This window comes from Lipotes vexillifer, unplaced genomic scaffold (genome assembly GCF_000442215.2).
Source record: "Lipotes vexillifer unplaced genomic scaffold, Lipotes_vexillifer_v1.1 scaffold626, whole genome shotgun sequence".
Taxonomy (NCBI): Eukaryota; Metazoa; Chordata; class Mammalia; order Artiodactyla; family Lipotidae; genus Lipotes; species Lipotes vexillifer.
The window spans coordinates 73555-94105 of record NW_006786303.1 but is presented as its reverse complement, the minus strand read 5'-3'; the positions used below and the strand labels follow the sequence as shown (position 1 = coordinate 94105).

The 20551-nt window shown below is 35.9% G+C and overlaps 1 protein-coding gene across 1 annotated transcript; it reads right to left on the bottom strand.

Moving 5' to 3' along the window:
* Positions 1-1663: 1663 nt before the first annotated feature.
* Positions 1664-8566, bottom strand: LINS1 (lines homolog 1). Its single transcript, XM_007458459.1, has 6 exons — positions 8078-8566; positions 7886-7975; positions 6909-7050; positions 5864-6454; positions 4461-4632; positions 1664-2618 (listed from the first exon to the last, which is right to left on the bottom strand). The coding sequence occupies exons 1-6, from the start codon at positions 8474-8476 to the stop codon at positions 1733-1735; spliced, it is 2280 nt and encodes a 759-aa protein (XP_007458521.1). The 5' UTR covers positions 8477-8566; the 3' UTR covers positions 1664-1732.
* Between the last annotated feature and the right edge of the window lie 11985 nt (positions 8567-20551).

The following is a 20551-nucleotide window of genomic DNA, read 5'->3' as shown; positions in this document are numbered from 1 at the left end:
ATGCTCTCAGTATATAAATCCATCACAGACCTTGGAGATATTGTGGATTCAGTTCCAGATCACCACAATAAAGCAAATATCACAAGGTGAGTCACACGGATATTTTGGTTTTCCAGTGCATATGAAAGTTATGTTTACACTATACTGTAGTCTGGTAAGTGTGCAATGGCATTATGCCTATATATCTTAATAAAGAAATACTTTATTGCTAAAACATACTAACCATCATCTAAGCCTTCAGTGAGGTGTAATTTTTTTGCTGGTGGAGAGTCTTGCCTCAATGTTGATGGCTGCTGACTGATCACGGTGGCCGTGGCAATTTCTTAAAATAAGACAGCCATGAAGTTTGCCCCACTGATGGACTCTGCCTTTCATGAACCATTTCTCTGTAGCAAGCAATGCATTTGACAGCAGTTTACCCATAGTAGAAGTGCTTTCAAAATTGGAGTCAATCCTCTCAATCCCTGCCGCTGCTTTATCAACTAAGTTTATATAATATTTTAAATCCTTTGTTGTCATTTCAACAACCTTCACAGAATCTTCACCGGGAGCAGATTCCATCTTAAGAAACCACTTTCTTTGCTCATCCATAAAAAGCAACTCCTCATCCATTAAAGTTTTATATTTGTAACAAATAATGAAAAAGTTTGAAATATTGCAATTGCTAAAATGTGACACAAAGACACAAAGTGAGCAAATGTTGTTGGAAAAACGGCACCAAAAGACTTGTATGACACAGGATTGCCACAAACCTTCAATTTGTAAAAAATGCAATATCTACAAAACACAATAAAGTGAAGCACAATAAAATGAGGTATGCCTGTAATGACATGAAAACTTGAATTTACTGCCTCCTCTCAAAAAGACAGAATATAATTATCGATATCACAACAATTTTAAATAGGAAAATTACCTATTAAAACTCTTTTTAAAGAATACACTTGTGTTCGTAGACCACATATATACATATAGAGCTAATCACCTCTCTTTAAAAAACTGCTAAGATTCAAGTATTTTACATATTATATTACACATAAATACCTCAGGGGGAAATATTAACCATACTGGCTTAAACAGCATCCCTCCCCAAATTCACATCTACCCAGGACCTGTGAATGTGACCTTATTTGGAGATAGGGTACTTGCTGATATAATTAAGCTAAGATGTGGTCACACTGGATGAGAGTGGGCCCTGACCCTTACAAGAGGGAAACTGGATACAGATAGACACACAGGGAAAATGTCATGTGACAACAGAGAAAGAGACTGGAGTGATGCAGCTACAAGTCCAGGAATACCAAGGATTGCCAGCAATGGCCAGAAGCTAGGAAGAGGCAGGGAAGGATTCTCCCCTAGAGCCTTGAGAGAAAGTGTGGCCCTGTAGCCATCTTGATTTTGAACTTCTAACCTCCAGAACTGTGAAAGGATAAATCTCTGTTGTTTTAAGCCACCAAGTTTGTGGTAATTTTTACAACAGCAATAAGAAACTAATACAATAACTATCCCAAATTTGTGTAAGTTGAACTACCATAAATTTTGAGTGCTGTACTTGTATCAAGTGACTTATCATTTGATATATCTTTTTCAGTCACTAGGAAGCTTCCAAAAGGCAAAGGAAAAGCATGTTAGAAAACCCTTTTGAAGTTTTTTTTTTTTTTTTTTTTTTTTTTTTTTTTTTTTTTACTGTTACCTCATTAGGGCACAATTATATTAGGGAAAACCAGTTCCTATTTTACAAAGGAGTCATACTTCGATTATATATAGTCTCAATATGTTTTAACAACTTCAAAAGTGCTGTTGGATTATATGGGAACAGATTTTTCTTCCGCAAACGATAAATGGCACCTTGTAGCTCTTCAAAGCACTTTACTGTTCTGTAAGATATTCCCACTTTAGAAGCAATGTTATTTGGGCCTATGTCACAATCAACAGAGAAGGGAGTATTAGATTCTTTGGGAACCAGAGACCTTGACTGAGACTCCAGGCTAAGTTCTTTTTTATCCCTACTTGTTCCAATTGTGTCCTGAATTTTCTTCATTGCCTCTTGGTGTAAAGATGTTAGTCTACTGTTTGCTAAACGCTGGTCTGTGGATTCTTCTTCAGAATCATCAGAGGTTTCATAATCTACCAGACTTTGAGAAGTTCGTTGGGGAGACAGACTATTAGCCTGGAGTGTGGCCTGGGCCTCCTCAGACATCACAGCATGGTTCAGTGGTTCAGAAGAAGCTTCAGAAGCCCAGGAGACCCAAGCATGAGCATCTCTGTGATTACCAAGAACAGCCAAAGGACTAGGCTCTGTTTGGTTGCTGCTTCTGTCTTGGACAAGTGAGGAGATACAACAACAAATATTTACGTTATATTTAGATTCAGTTATATCAAAGTACTTGCAAATGGTGAAAAAATTATCCCAGTCTTTTTGCAATAATTTTAAATACCTAACAAAATACTCAAGAAAACAGGTTTCTGATGAAATCAAAAAATCAAGAAGAACTGTAGAATCAAATCCTATATTTTTTAATAAGAATAAAAAAATACAGTGTGGATTATAGCCATTTTCATGTGTGTGATGGTTCCACATTTCTTTTTCTTGGATCAAGCTTTCAGTAGCTTCACATTCTCTGAAAACAAAGAGAGCAGAGACTTCAGATTAATGACTGTTTACAAATACAAGTTTTGACAGATGTAATTCACAAACCATAAATTCTCCTATCAGATTTCTTTTTAATGTATGCATTATTTTAAAAACAAAAAAAATTTCAAAACAATCCTTTTTCCACAAACTCCATATAAATCTGATTCAATAAAATCCATTGACTTTGGTAGTTCTAGTTTTTACCTGCCCTATTAAAGTCCTCTGTCTTCCTGTCTCTTGACATCAGAATTCCTTGCTCCTACAGGTAACTAATTCCCTGTGGTAAGGTGGGAATTAACCTCCTTCCTTTCCTTCCACACTTGCCTCAACAGGGGTGGCATGTGACCCAGAATGACCAATCAGAGTACCCAAGCTCCTGGCCACCATGATTCCAACATGAATCTGTGACCCACGTAGGCTAATCAGATCTCTCCAGGACTTCTGCTGGCACCATTAAAGATTATAACTGTAAGGCTGTTGTAAGCCTGGCACTGCTGGTGGCCCTGTCTGAGAATTAATTCAGAGCCGTGTGATAGAAACAAAGAGAAATAATCAATGACATGGTCTGAGTTATATACAGTTATACCTGATGCCAGTTTGACCCCTTAGAATTCCCAATTAAGAGCCAATAAATTCCATTTTTTTTTTTGCTTAGACTAACTTATGTTGATTTCTATCATTTATAGCCAGTCACTCTTAACTAATACAGTTACATTAAAAAAAAAACATGTGACATGAGCACATGCCTCTGCGAGCACACTAAACTCAAGCTAAGAAAGTTAGAAATTCACATACAAAGTAAATTTAATTCAGAGGCTTCCTCTTTCTTGAGGAGTAACAAGTCAGCTTTGAATACAACTAAGATATACTCTACGAGGCATGTGCATTCAGACGGAATTTGTATTTGACCGTTTCTAAGCCTAATTCAAATTGCATGCAGGAATTCTGTGTTCTTGATTAGAACCGTTTGAAAATTGGCCCCAAACTCTTACAGTCTGAAAGCAGCCACTGCCAGCAGTGTCATAATACAAGTAAGAACTGGCAGCACAACACTGCACCGACAGTCATTAGTAAGAAATCCCTTTCTCTGAAGCCAAGAAAGAAATGGAAATAAAGCAAATACTTTAAGGTTTTAATAAAGCAGAAGCAGAAACAGTGTAAAAGGTCTTCAGTTATTAACTTCATTACCAATTACAGATATTTGCCACAAGAAGATTGACCCAAGATTGACCAAGTACAGCTGTTTTAATAAACAGAAATAGGATCAGTATAAAATGTCATCAGTAACGTAAGTTCATAATCAATTTCAGATATCTGCCTCAAGATGATATAAATCCCAGTGCAACTGTACATTAAAATGAAAATTTACAACAGCTCCTTTGATTACTTACAAGATTGTACTCACCTTTACAAAGGCAAAAATCACCTTACAGAAGTTCAATACAGACAAGTTAGTCTTAGAGGTGAAAAGAGTTCTTAAACATCAATTAAATTAAGAATTAGACAAGTGTATTAATTTATTCCTGATCACACAGGTAAAGCAAAGGTGGAGACTCAGCCAGAACCCATGCTGTCTAACATCAGTCTAGTTCTGATCCCTAGATCTGCCTAGCCAGCCAAGTTTTCATAATGAGAACTCAAATGTAATCTATTTTCATGTAGGGCAGGGTTAAAGAAAGGAATTGGAACTTATAAGGAAACCACAAGATTGTTAGGGATTTTTTTTCCCCCTAATGATGGAAAGTAAATACTATGTCCAACACATTATTAAAAATGTTTTCTGCTTTCCTGGCATGTAGTTAGTATAATTACTTTAAAATATACGAACCTGGTCAACTTCAGGTAGATGCCCATTGCTGTTTTGGCAGCCTCCAGCATGTCATCGTCTTGTTCTATGAAGACCCTAGACAACCACTCACAAAGATTGTGTGATTGCAGAGACGGCTGAAGGTGAGGCTTTAAGAAGGTCAGTAACTCAGACATGAACCTCTGTAAATCAACTTCAAAAAATGCAAATTTCAAAGAGCAAGCAACAGTTTATGAATGCATTTATAATAACTTGCCTATATATAAATTTATAATATCTAGAGTACTTTAAAATTCATTTTCATAATTCACACCTTCAAAAAGTTTGTGAGTTAGGGATTATCTCCACTCTGTATATTAGGAAACTGAGCTTCAGAGAAAAAAATGACCCAGTCAGTAGGATACAGTTAAAATGTATAGCCAGATCATCTACTTCCCACACTGCCAAATAACTAATTATCTCTGAGAAATAAAAGTTACATAAATTCTTGCTAAAAGCATATAAATGAATGAGTAGTAGGCAACAGAAATCACTTCACTGGATGCCACATGGTTTGTTACTAGAGGCAACAATGCACCCAAACAAAAATAATTTGCCCTCAAAATAACAGAAAAAAAATTTTTTTGTTTGTTTAAAATTGTTTAAAGTATTAAAAGAAAGTACTACTGTTAAGCACAAAAGTCAAAAAGGTTTTGAGGAGTTTTAACTGCAATTTAAAATTCTTGACATATAACACGCGCCATCTAGTGTTGTAAATGATAACTGCACAGGATTATATCTTGCATGTTGTTACTACAAGCTAAATGTTACCTAAAGCAATTCAGGGAAGTCACTGCTTACAATTCAAAGCTTTCACTGAAACTCTATGCTGTTTGCTTAGAGACGTTTACTATTCATTTTTCTCAAATGAAACAGAGGACATAATCTTCCCCAGCACCTATACTGAATACTTTAAATGGCTCTCTTTGGACTTTAAGTTAACATCCTGGAAATTTTATACAAAAATTTCTTCATCAATATAACTTCTGACATAATAGTTTCGATTCAACTCCTAATTGTCAAAAATCTGTATTAGTAGATATACCAATTTTATGAAGGAAAATATGAATAATATACTACAAGTATCTGAATATGAATTGACTTACATTGCTTACTTCGAAGTGACTCAACAGCATCTTTATTTTTTAAACACAATTATTAACTATACTATGCAAATTCAGTTTACAGCACAAAACTGAAACTTTTTTTCTTAAGGTAATTCTAGTTTTTTCTCTTTTTTTTGAAGAAAATTAATAAATTATAACTAGAATAACATATAGCTTAAATTGTGAAATTACAGTCCTGAGATTTGATAATTATGAATAATTTTACTTCAGTAAATAATTACCCATTACTTTGCATACAAAAGGAGTTGAGAGAGTTACCTTTCATTTCATTTGCTGAAGCACCATTTTGAAACTTGATTTCTAAGGATCTAATGATAAGTAAGCTCGCTGCTCTAAGGATCACATGATCTGGACCAGGGACACACTCACATCCAGGTTGGACTTCATCGCCTCCAAAGCAGGAAGGTTTTCCATAGACAGCCAGTGTCCTCAAAAAGCCCAAATCCACAGCTTGCAGAACAGCATCAGCCAAAGCCAACAGGTCCACATCTAAAGGATGATCTGGTGCCATGAAGGTAGGGACAGATCCCCGACAAAGGTCTTCACCCACTTTGCAGAGAAGGCACTTTTTGATGAATATGATGAATTTCCTTTTGACAAAAGCCTGAATAGGCCAGGTAATAACATCGAACACACAAGAAGGTTTCAAAAATAACATCCTCTGGCAAGTGAAATGTAACTTCAGGTGGATTCTGGAGGCTATAAGAAGTTCAAGCAATTCTAGGAAACATATCAAGCTGTTTATCAGTTTAGAAGTATCTTGGTGGTTTTCAAAATGCTGAGAAAATAAGGAATTGTAAAAGACTTCAAAAATAGTGTCAAAAGGAGTCAGGAACTGCTTTAGAATTTCTGTGATTAAAAAAATAGTAATTATAAGCAACAGGAAAAACAAAGACTTCTTAAAAAGCAATTTTACAATTCAATTTTTATAATTATTATCCCTTTATAAGATGAAAAAATGGATTGGATTGTTTACCCCTAACATGAACAAATGAAGATACACAGACTAAGAGTTAATAACCATGGCTAATACCCATTTTACAAATATCAGTAACATCAGACGATGCAAAGGATATATAAAAATGAAAAGCTTTAATTTCAATTTTTAATAATAGTGAAGGTTTACATTTTTCCCTTTTAAAAAGGTATCCTCAATCAAAAAATATGGGGCACAATTCTTTAGTTTTTCATACTTCAAGACAGATCAGATGTTGTAAAGTAAGTTTTACTCTTCATTATATAACTATAATGCTCCTTGGGAACAAGATAATGACCATTGTTTACAGGGAAACATAATTCATACCTGTTTTTTGTGAACATGTATCTTTAAAGATTTCTTTTATTACAAACGTAAGCATCCAGAGGCAGTGTACTACTTTATCACTTTCAGAATATTCAGAAAGATTTTTTTGGCAAAAAGAAATCCAGGAATTACGCAATGTTATCTAGAAGTTAGAAAAAATTTAAATGAGTAAGTTATAATACAATATTTTCTTTACAATTACAAATTACCTATTATATACAACTCAATACAACATTGCTTACTCCCTTCCAAAAAAAAAGTATGATAATATTTGTTAAAACAAGGACACAAATATCCTAATATTCCTTAAATCAAGAAATTCAATATGCCATAGAAATAAAAGATCAAAGGGAACATGAAAACATTAGCAGTGATTATTATCTCTGGTAGCTGGAATGATATGTAATTTTTATTTTGGTCTTTATACATTTTCTCTATTCACAAATTTTCTACTGCAAATACTGCCTTTTTTAATTCAGGAAAGAATGTTATTTTAAGAAAGGAACAAGCAATTATAGCTGAAAGAAGTCAGTAAATTTAGATTTGTTTATTAACTAATTCAAAGAGAAAAATCTGATAATTTGTTCATATTTTTTCATTATGCTGAGAACCACTCTTAGAATTTATTTATATTAAACTGGTGAAAATGGTCTTAGTCTCAAGCAGGGGTTCCTAAACCTTTTTTTGGAGGGGAGAAAGGAGGCCCACCTACTTCTTTGACAATCTGAAGAAAGTTATGAACTCTCTGACGTGAAACCCATCTTTTGGGTTAAGAATCTGATTTGTGAAGATTTACAACATATTTAAGACTCTAATCCTGGATATAAGCCATAATCATATTATTCTATTCTTACACTTTTGTGGATTTACACGTTATTGTGTGAGCAAATATTTTATTGATAAAATATTGAATGCCAGAGAGCAATTTTAAAGAAACTATAAAAGAAACAGTAACATAATTTGATTACTTATCTTACCTTTTCCTTCAATTGGAAATACAGAAGTAGTGCAAGGCACTTTGCAGCCATGTGAGATAACAATTTATCCGAATTTTGGAACATACAGGTCTATAAGAAAACAAATAAATTTACCTACTGTTACTGAATGTTAAAACTTATATTTTTAAAATCTAGATCTTAAAAAAAATCCCCAAAAGAAAATGGGCTTACTAATTTAGAATCGATGTCAGATGATTTTAAAAGAATTTTAATTATGTCTCTATATTTCTCCTTTGCATGCAATTCGGTTTCGACAGATAATATTCTGGTCATCATCACTTTAATCACTGTTAACTGAAGGAGCATTATTTCTCGGGTACTGTTCAACTGAAAATGTCTCTGCAAACACACAGGTGCTACAGAAGGGGTAGCCAAATTGACAGAGGATGGCTGATGCTTGCCCTGAACATCAAGGATGTTTGAGCAGTCTGAGGAGGTGGTTGTAGAGCAATCTTGATCTGAAAATGCTGGCTTGAGATAAAAGATGTAATCATGGCTGTCATTTTCAAGTGTGGCTCCAAGAAGTACTTTCCTGTATAATTGTTCTAAAACTTCAAAGAAAGCTTTCATTTTGATTGCCAAATATATCTTACAAGAAGGTCGACAAATCCAAATTGTAAATATTAATCTTAGAAATGGGATGAATCTCTGTTTCTTCAATAAAACCTAAAATAGGAAAAATAATTTAAAAATATAAATATAAATATAAAAATATAAGTGTTATATACATTACATTACAAGGGAAAGGCATCTGTTTCCACTTAATCATTTAGTCTCTCAAGTTAAAGGTAATACTGATGGCTTAATTTCTAAAAATGGAAAATTGGTAATAAGATTATTTTAAAACAATAAAAATAAAATTTATGTTTTTCATACAGATTTAAGATCATAAAATTATTTTTAATTTTATTACAGTAAAACTTTAGCTTTCCTCTAACATTTTTCAATGGGCTGTCAGAGTTTCTCAACCTCGGCACTATTAACAGTAGGAACTGGGTAATTTTGCTTTGGGGGGGCTGTCTTGTGCATTGTAGAAAGTTTTAGCAGCATTCCTGGCCTCTACCCAGTAGCATGCCCTTGGGAGGCAAAATCATCCAGGTTGAGAACCATTTGGCTAATAACTCAAATTCATTAACTTTTACCTTCAATTTATAGATGAAAACCTAAAGTTAGATTGCTATGTGGTCAAACTACTATGGTTATTACTGATTAACTCCCAACTTAAAATTATATGATAATATAAAGAAACCCTGGTTATCATTTATAACATTAAATTAAAAATTTTTAAATGCCATCCCAAGAAAAAGACAAGACGTTAAGCAAAAGCAATCCAAACGTGAGCAAACTGTATTTTGTATTTGTAGCTGGATATAAATTTAGACATCCTGGTTGCCCCAGGCTCCTTTGACCTGATGGAGACCAGAAAGAGTGGGGAGAAAGGAATGGATCAGACGTGGCTTTTAAAGCAGAGAAATGGGCAAATCAACTGATAACTGAATATTAGAGAAAGCATGTAGTTACTATACAGCAAGCGTAGCTAGGAAAAATGAAAGACTTTGGTGCAAGCAAAAGAGATTACTGAATATCCTTTCAATGGAATACTGGAGCCTCTGGGAATTATCGGATCCTACTAGGGCTTGGTCTTTTCACTGCCTTTGAGCTATTTTACACCTTGGTAAATTGTAGGTGACTGATAGCAATGCAAATAATTCTTGTCAGAGGACATGCTCATAATTGTCTGGTGAAGGGGCAACCCTTCCTGCAGTGGGAAAAGCCTGTTTTGCTTCCATCTGTAAACTCATTTCAACATTCCTTTACTCTATATAAAGTCAGTTTTTCTTTTAAAATGGTTGTGACATTTGTCTAGTTCTTTCATTAATTAGTTAAATAAAATCGTTGTTCCACGTTCATTTTATATGGGTCATGATTTTTGTCCTTTTAAAATTTATATTTAACAAAATCCACGAAATTCCGTCCTTTACCCGGACCCACTTACAAATGCCCATCTTTAACCTCCTTCCTTCCTCACTGGAAGAGACCTCATAGGGAGGGCTGTCACTTTTATTGGGTCTCACTTTTACTATAGGGCCTACTGGCCTGCCCTTGGTCTTCAAACCTCCCTCTCCACTGGTTTCTTCCCCTTGCTTAGCTTGTGAGGAATTTCAATTCCTGGTCACCCCTACAAGACAAAGCCGCCCTGTTCTAGTCCTCCAGTGCAGAAATAAATATTAAGAAACCTATAGATTTTAAGGTTACAAATGAAGTTTCTGTAAAGTTTTCACTGAATTCTATTTTCAAACCGTGGTGTGTATCTCACACAATTTATAAACATAACTTAATACGGTAATATCAGTAACCTTGTTCCATCTGACAATGTTAAAATTTACCTGAGCCCTGTGCTCCCAGAAAGTAGCCATGGTTAAGAAGCACTGAACCTTCTGTGTTCCAAGAAATGGCTGACCGTATTTCCAGATAGGACCCACCTTCACCCTTCCTTACTGACTCCCTAGTTTTATAAAACTCCCCATTTTTTCCTTCTTTGAGACGTTTTCCATTAATATACATTCTCCCTGTTGCAATAGCTTGAATAAAATCATCTCCTTAATTGTCTGGTATATTTTGTCTGTCGCATATACTAGAAATTAGTTTTCATATACTACTTCAAAGATGAATCCATCATACTTATTTTACTTTATATTTGTTATAACATTTCTTCCCAATAAAACTACTGACATTTTTATATATATTCTATTACATAAAATATTGTGACAATATTTTTTATTTTAAAACTAATTTAATCAGTAAATCTATCTAATTAGGTTTTAATATTATATGCTCAACTCTATTAATATAATTTTCAACCACAAATGGAATTATTTTTATTTCAATGTTATAGCAATAAAAATACTTCTAATAATATTCCTATACATCTTAAGTCCTTAAATTTTACCACAAATGAGAATAAAACTGCTATTTCAACTATTTTTCAACCTATAAAAAGACCCATTTCAAATGGTTCAATCATTTCAGCACACAAAACTAAAGTGAATGCCAATAAACAGGTAAACAAAAAAGCATTTTGGGGGTTTGGCGGGGGGGTTGGAGGGGAGGATGGGCTGTTTTCTATCACGGTGGGACCCAGGACCTTGATAAAGAGTGGTTATGAGAAATCAGATTGAAAAGTTATAAACTTGAAGATACAAAGAGTCAAAATGATGCTTTATAGACAGAAAGAAAAACAAAAGCATCAGCTAGGGGTCACAAATGCCAGGCAGATAACAAATGAATGAAGACAATAGGTGCTAGGCTGCTTCTACTGTGACTATTATAAACCCTCCCTAATTACAGTGTCTTTTAAGATATTAATGCTGGTCAAAGAAACCTGCATTGAAACAAATGTCTATGGTAATCCATTGAGAATTGAGAACTGCAGTTGTTGTTTTAAAGCAATCATAGCACTAAAGGAAAGGACAAATCCTGAAAAAACGAACTAGGGGATTAACCAACCACACTTTTTTCCTCGTAGTGGCTGCTATGAGATTGGGACATCTCAAGCTGCATTACCATGCTGGTCTGGAGGAAGGCATACCCCTCCGACACCAAGCTGTTACGAGACATCGCCAAAGTGAAGTGTCTGGGGAAGGATGCTCAGAATGCTGAGAGGCTGTGGAGCCAGCTATCCTGGATAAATGACAGAGATCTGTCTAGCCTGTAAAGGACACAAACATTAGGAGAGACCTAATTAGGAAAAGTGAATGAGCAGTGCTTCTCAGAGTTCCTTCAGAAAACGCCTCCTGGAAAAGGAAACTGAATTCCCAAGTCAGGGGGCCTAAGCGGGTGCCCATTACAAGCACAAATTTTGTTTAAAGTCTCTCTTTTATTGTTTAAGGACTGTAAACTATCTGAATTTTGCAGTCAAATCCTAATAGAATCATGCTTGTCTTAATATAAAAAAAATATTCCCCACCCATCTTTACATAAAATCAATGATTTAGGGATAATAATTGCTGAAGTTTATCAAGCGCCCGCTATGTATCAGAAACTGTTTTAAGTGAGTAATAGCTTCATAACAACTGTGATAGGTGGGTTAATTACCACACCCATTTTATGATAAGGAAACTAAGGCACAAAGAGATCAAGTTACAGAGCCAGTTAAGTGGCAGAATCAGGATTTGAACCCAGAAAGTCTAATTTCACAGCCAGTGCCCCTTCTCAAATTTCCTCTGATGTTCCAAAGCCTCAGGGCAATGGGTGAATAGAAGCTCTCTAATAAACTTCTTAAGTGTAAGGAGTAACTTGCACAGCCTAATCTTTAACAGTTTCTATATGTACTCCCACAATACCTTAAAGCAGAATACTGATCCTCAGAATCATTTCTACATGCTGCACAAATTCTAAAATCAAGGCCAATTACTATACAACTTCCCAACTATGCAACTTCCCAGTGCAAACTACAATTAATTTTTTCAAATGATACTCAGCAACCAAAGGTTGAAACATTAATCAGGACACCCATTTGATTGATTTTTACATTAAATTACTTTTAGTAGCTACATCAAACCCAGGGTGAAAAGCCTAACTATCCACTGACCATACTTTGATATCAGTTCATCAACAGTTTAAAGGCAGTATAAATAGAAGTGACTAAGACCTTTATTTAACTTCATTTAAAATAATTTCAACCTTTTACAACAATTAACTCAAGATGGATCACAGGCTTAATATTTAATATTAACCTTTTAGGAAAAAAAGGAGAAAATCTTTAGGATACAAGGCTAGGCAAACAGCTCTTAGACTTGGCCTTCAAAGCCCAATCCATAAAAGTAAAAACTGATAAACTGGACCTCAACAAAATTAAAAACTTTTGCTCTGTGAAAGATGCTATTAAGAGGATAAAAAGATAAGCACAGACTGAGAGAAAATATTTGCTAACCACATTTCCAACAATGGACTAGTATCTAGAATATATAAAGCACTCTCAAAACTCAACGTTAAAAAAGATAATAATAATTAGGAAATGGGCAAGAGACATGGACATGTTCACTAGAGAGGATACAGAGCAAGTACACAAAAAGATGTCCAACTACATTAGCCATTAGGGAAATGTAAATTAAAACCACAGTAAATACCACTATCAATATGATTGAAATTAAAACTGTGACACCAAATTCTGGCCAGAACATGGAGAAAGTGGACCACTCTACATCGCTGGTGGGAACACAGAATGGTACAGTCACTGGAAGACAGTTTGGCAGTTTCTTAGAAAACTAAACATACTCTTACCACATTGTTCCAGCAACTGCACTCCTCGGTGTTTACCCAGAGTTGAAAACTCATGCCCAGAAAAAAACCTGCATGCGCATAATTGCCAAAACTTGGCAGCAACCAAGATATCCTTAAGTAGGTGAATGAATATATATAAACTGTGGTACATCCACTCAATGGAATACTATTCATGCTAAAAAGAAAGTGCTATCAAGCCATGAAAAAGACATGGAGGAAACTTAAAAGCATATTACTAAGTGAAAGAAGTCAATCTGAAAAGGCTACATAGTGTATGATTCCAATTATATGACACTCTGGAAAAGGCAAGACTATGGAGACAGTAAAAAGATCAGTGGTTGCCAGAAGTTGGGGGATGAGGGGAGGGATGAATACATGGAGCACAGGACTTTTAGGGCAGTGAAACTACTCTGAATGATACTACAATGATGGATACATGTGATTATACATTTGTCTATTATAGTCTAAACCCATAGGATGTAAAACACCAAAAGTAAACCCTAATGTGAACTATGGATTTGGGTGATTATGATGTGTCAATGTAGGCTTATCAACTGTAACACATGTACCACTGTGGTATCCCATCTGCAGATGCTGATAATGGAGGAGACTATGCATGTGTGGGGGTAGAAGGTATACAGGAAATCTCTGTACCTTCCTCTCAATTTTGCTGTGAACCTAAAACTGTTCTAAAAAATATAGTCTTTAAAACAAAACAAAAAAGCTAAACATGCTACCATATGTCCCAGTAATTACACTCTTGGGCGCTTATTCCAGCAAAATAAAGACTTATTTTCACACAAATACCTGTATGTGAAAGTTCGTAGTAGGTTTAATCACAGCAGCCCAAAACTAGAGACAATCCAGTTGTCCTTCAACGGATGAATAAACTGTGGTACATCCATACTACTCAGTAATAATAAGGAAAGAACTATTGATACATGCAGTAATTTGGATGACCCTTAAGGGAATCATGCTAAGAGAAAAAAGCCAATGTCAAAAGGCTGCATACTGTATGGTTCAATTCTTGAAATGACAGAATTAGAGAGCTGGAGAGCACATCAGTGGTGCCAGAGGTTAGTGAGGGCCTCTCCCACTTGGTGGGTAGGGTCATAATGGCCTTGTGATAATAGAACTGATGGGGAACACGCTAACCTATATATGTGATAAAATTGCATTGAACTAAATACACACACGTAAATTAATAGAAGTAAAAGGGGAATCTGAGTTGGAGCAGCAGATTGATTGTATCAATGTCAATATCCTGGTTGTGATACTGTACTACAGTTTTGCAAGATGCTACCATTGGAGGAAACTAGTTGAAGGGTACACAAGATCTCTCTGTATTATTTCTTACAACTTCACGTGAATTTACAATTAGCTCAAAATAAAAAGTTAAATTAAAAAAGTAACAATTTCAGCTATAGACATCAGCCTTCTGATCCTTAGCAACAATATGCATAAGACTTCATTAATATCAACTAAAATATAAACGTAAACTCATTAGAACTTTGATTTTAAAAATTCTATACTGAAAACTGAGAATGGTATTTAAAAATATTTTCTTAAAAAGTATTCCTAAGAAATAGAGCTCTTAAGTGCATAGTCTATTCACTAGAAAACATTCTCCCACAACTTAATTTTAAAATTATCAGAAAACAAGCTGCTAGTAATTTACTCCTTTGTCTAAAAAAAAAAAAAAAAAGATGACATTACTTTTAGGGAGTTTTTTTTTTTTACATAAACTCTACATTAAATTCAGAATACAGAAAAATAATTACTTTCATGGTCAGTATGTAAAGTAAAAAACTGCTTTTCTTTCTATGAGAAGCTAATGGTTTGCTAAGTGACTAGAATCTCTCAATACTGGGCTTTGGCCTAATGGAACAATAGGTTCAAATCTGACCACAGCCAGACAGGTTACTTAATCTCTCTCTCCAATAACAAGGCTGCTGTGATTCTTGAGGCAGAAGTTGAGGCACTCTAAACAAAGGCTGCTTCTAAGATTCCAGTTCCTTCCCCCAACTGAGATGGCATTTACTTTGTCCAAAAAATTAAAGTGGGTCTGGTTAGACTCCACAGAAAGTTGGGAGGGGGCGGGGAACCTGGGTGGCAGTGCCAAGATTAGGAAAGTCTGAGAGGGCAGTGAAGGCACTGAGAAGGCCCAGAAGATGAAAGGACAGAGGTTCCCATCATCCATGTCCACCATCAGGGCCATCATAGCTGGCCAACTCTGATTTCAAGAGCACCTCTCTACCCTAGTGACAAGAGGGGGAAGGATATGTTCCATCAGCACATCCTGTGTTAGGCACCTTCCCTTCGCCCTGCTAGTTCTACTCTTCCCCTTTCTCTGTGTCCCAACATGCTCCTGTAGTAGATGGGGGGGGAGCGGGGAGAGGGAGAGCAGGAGACTGTTCTTTCCAGTTTCAGGAACTGCTCCTTCTACTTACCTCCAGGCCTAGAGCAGGTACTGGCAGTTACCAGCCCCCAGGGTACACCATCCCTTGCTCATTTCCTTAAAACAAGTTTTAGCTGCCTCAGAATCACTTGCCAAGGCACGTAAAAGCAGACTGCAGGCCTTACCCCAGGAGTTTCAGATATAGCAGTTCTGGGATGGGCCCCCAAATTTTTATTTCTAACAAGTTTCCAGGTTATTGCTAAAACACTAAGAACATTTAGACCCTGCCTCATGTTTGTAAATCGTCCTCCTATTAAACTCTTGTTGACAGGACTCTGATCCAGGTCAGGCATTTTTTTTTAGCATAAAGAAAAAGCCTGATAATTAAGTTATAGATAAAAGATAAAACGTATGATTAAGACAATACTTAAAAGTGTTTTTCTGTCAACGTGGTATACTGGTAAGAACCTGGGATCTGGGATCTAGAGTCATATGTCTCTACCACATCAGGGTCACCATGGGGCAAGCTACCACCTCAGCTTCAGTCTCCTTCCATGTTCAAGGGCATAATGATGCTGGGAGGTTAAATGACTGTCTCTGTAATAATCCCCAGTGCACATCTGTCAGTGTTTCCTACGCCCCAGGTGGCCCTGTTAAACAAGACAACACACCGCAGGAATGACTCCAGGCCCTGCCCACCCCACTCCTTCCTTTTACTTCCTTTGCACTTCTATTTATGGTGTGAAATTGTTAAAAAAAAATGAATGAACATGATTTATTTTGAGAAAAAACAATGCTCCTCCCCCATTTTTTAAAAGAGTGGCAAGTTAAGGAAGGCACAAATAGAAGACACTGTTTACCAGATTCTTTCTTTAATTGAGGTATAATTGATATATAACATTATATTAGTTTCAGGTGTACAACATAATGACTCTCTCTATATATATTGCAAAATGATCACTACAATAAATCCAGTTAACATCCATCAACATAGTTTCAAAAATTTTTTTGTGTGATGAGAACCGTTAAGATCTGCTCTCTTAGCAACTTTCAAATATGCAATACAGTATTATTAACCATAGTCACCATGCTGTACATGACATCCCCATGACTGATTTATTTTATAACTGGATGTTTGTAACTTTTGATTCCCTTCACTCATTTGCCCTCCACCTCCCCCCACCCCACCAATCTCTAACAAACACCAATCTGTTTTCTGTATCTATGAGCTTGGTGTTTTTGTTATTTTCTTTATCATCCATCGACACATACTTAGGTTGCTTCCATAAATTGCAAGCAAAGGAATCAGGCAGCAAATGCAAAGGCAACCTACAAAATGGGAGAAAATATGTGCAAACCATATATCTGATAAGGGGTTAATATCCAAAATATATAAAGAACTCATATAACTTGATAGCAAAAACAAAAAAACCAAAAAAACTGATTAAAGAATGGGCAGAGGATCTGAATAGACATTTTTCTAAAGACATACAGATGGCCAACAGGTAACACTAAAAGATGCTCAACATCATTGATCATCAGGGAAATGCAAGTCAAAACCACAATGAGATACCACCTCATACCTAGTAGATTGGCTGTTTATCAAAAAGATAAGAAATAACAAGTGTTGGTGAGGATGTGGAGAAAAAGGGAACCCTTGTGGGAATGTAAATTAGTGCAGCCACTATGGAAAACAGTATGAAGGTCCCTTAAAAAAATTAAAAATAGAACTATTATATGATCCAGCAATTCCACTTCTGGGTATTTATCCAAAGGAAGTGAAAACACTAACTTGAAAAGATATATACATCCCTATGTTCACTGCAGCATTATCCACAATAGCCAATACATGGAAGCAACCTAAGTGTCCATCAATGGATGAATGGATAAAGAAAATGTGATATCTATATATTTATATATCTATAGATATAGATATTGTTCAGCCATAAAAAAAGAACAAAATCTTGCCATTTGTGACAATGTGGATGGACCCTGAGGGCATTATACTAAGTGAAATAAGTCAGCTTAAAAAAGACAAATACCATATGATATCTTTGATATGTGGAATCTAAAAAAACCCCAAATTCATGGATACAGAGAACAGACTGGTGCTTACTAGAGGCAGGGGGTGGGGTGTGGGAAAAATGGTTCAAGGTGGTCAAAAATAAGTAAGTCATGGAATGGAATGTACAGCATGGTGACTATAGTTAACAATATTGTATATTTGAAAGTTGCTAAGGGAGTAGATCTTAAAAGTTCTCCACACAAAAAATCTGTAACTATGTGAGAAGATGGATGTTAACTAGACTTATTGTGGTGATCATTTTGCAGTATATACAAATATTGAATCATTATGTTGCTCACCTGAAACTAATAATAATGACTTTCTCCATCAAGGTTGGGTCCTCCTGAGATACTCTAAGTCTCCCAGCACCACTGCTGTCTTACAGAATGTCACAATTGTACTTTAAGTTATCTGTGCAATAATTTGTAACACTCCTGCCTTAAGAGGAGTCTGGTTCATCACTTCTTCCCCAGCTCCTAGCACAATGCCAGGTACACAGTAGTATTAACAAATATTTATTGAATATGTTCATGGCTGAATGTTCTGCTTCAGTCAAGTTCTCAGGGATTTATTAACTTCATTCATTTAGTGTCCATGCATAGTGTGTATGTCCAAAATAATCCTAAAATCAGTTCCAAAGTTCATTTTAGTACTGTTTTGATCTCAAAAAATATTTTAACTGCTGTGTAATTTTTAACTTATGAATTTTAAAATACAATAAAAATGTCATGTCAAAAAATTATAAATGCAGTACTATCTATAGCAGGGCTTGAGTTCTGAGCTCAGTCTTTACTGTGTTACACACCTAAAATGTGCTCGAGCTGCACACGTTGAAGTCACAATAAAGTGCAAATTAAAACTACCCTTGAGGGAAAAAAATCCCTTAAATTAGCAGAATCAGGGCTACAAGAAGCTCAAGAGCCAGTAGTTAGCTTCCTTTCTTTCAGCATTTTTTTGCTGGGGCCGTGAGGTCAAAGCGGAATTTCTCTATCCATCCCTATCCTCCTTTCCTGCCAGGTACTGCTGAACAAAGTTAGGCTAAAAGGCAGATGATGGGACTGCGTGTCTGGTGGCCCTATTTACAACACACAGGTCCCCATCTCCCTGCAGTCCCAAGAATGGTGTCTGCTGTCATCAGGGCATAACCTGCTTACTCTCTCCACCAATACTGCGTGCTTTAAGACACAGCCTCCTGGGCAGTGATTCTTGACTTAAGTCACACACTGAACTCTCTGAGGCACTAGGAAAAATGCCTGAGCCCTAGGCACCAACTGAATCAGAGTTGCTGCAGTGGGGCTTGAGCATTTTTCCAACGATCAAGTCCGCTTCCATGCAGGGTATAAACTCAATTCAGGTTGAGTCAGGGTTTTATGAACTAAAACATCATAAGCGTTGATCCTGAATTATTTCATTTATATGTTGTAAAATTAGTGTTTCCATTTGTGTGAATTTGATATCACCTAACTGAATGGAAAATGAAGTATGTCTGGTGAAATCTAATCGATTTTAACTTGTTAAAAAATATTATGCAATCTAAATTTTTAAATCAATGAAAAGTTATAATTTAAGAATTACCAAATTTGAGAGCACCAATACAAGAAAGCAACTTAGAATTATCTAGTAGCACATTCTGTGAAAGTGTGGTAATACCATGTTCCCTGGTTGTGATATAATTGTATCTGTCAGTAATCTTAAAAATTGTTGCAACCTGAACAAAGAATTTCAAGTGAAAAATAAATGGCCAGAGAAGTGGAAAAACTAGGAAAAATTAGGCCTCAACTCAGATACCAGCTTCTGTTAAGCAGCTCATAGACCTTCATGTCTTGGTTGAAGCAGCATTTTGTAAACACACTATCCAAACTGCGTGGGTGCTGAGGATGCTGTAAGACTGAATGTGTTCTCCATAACTATTCACATATTTATTCATTCCTTTCATTCCTTTTGGAATTCAAAACTGCCTGATTCTATAATCAGTAAACGTTATAAAACTGAACTTATAACTTACATTCATACTAGTAAAATACCACTTCTAACAGACTTTTTTACATTGGAGTCCCACTGCTACGAAAATTTGAAAATCACTGGACCAGGAGATTCCTAAAGCCTCTACGCAATCCCAGAAACCAAGAGTACTAGGGATGTCAGGTAGCAATCCAGGTTCCCAAGAAGGAAGCAGTAATTATTCACGCAGAATGCACAGATAAAGTCTAGAAATTCATGGCATGAGGTTTTTTTTTTTTTTTTGGCCACGCCGTGTGGCTTGTGAGATTTTAGTTTCTCAACCAGGGATCGAACCTGGGCCCTCCGCAGTGACAGTGGACTGCCAGGGAATTCCCCATAGCACAAATACTGTTGGAACTGTGTGAAATGTCTGAAGACAAAAAGAGTATGCAAAAATACAGTTGGGGTCTTCCCTGGTGGCGCAGTGGTTGAGACTCCGCCTGCCGATGCAGGGGACGCGGGTCCGTGCCCCGGTCCGGAGAGCGGCTGGGCCCGTGAGCCATGGCCGCTGAGCCTGTGCGTCCAGAGCCTGTGCTCCGCAACGGGAGAGGCCACAACAGTGAGAGGCCCGTGTACCGCAAAAAAAAAAAATACAGTTGGTGGTGGTACTGAAGTTGAGGTACTGTAAGTTGTTTTCCAAACTTTTTGTGATGTTATTTTGTTTTTATAATAAACCAGTAAGAAATCATGGCAGAATTGAAAGATCAGAAGTTGCTAATATGTAATATCATTTAATATGTCTGAATATAACTGGTTTTTAATTATAATTCAGCTACGTACTTCAAGGAGGAAGGGAAATTTAGAAATTCAAAGTTGTGAAATATTGCTGAGAAGTATAAAGATATAAAAAATAGCTTATTATTTATTTATTTATTTATTTAATTTTTTTTTTTTTTTT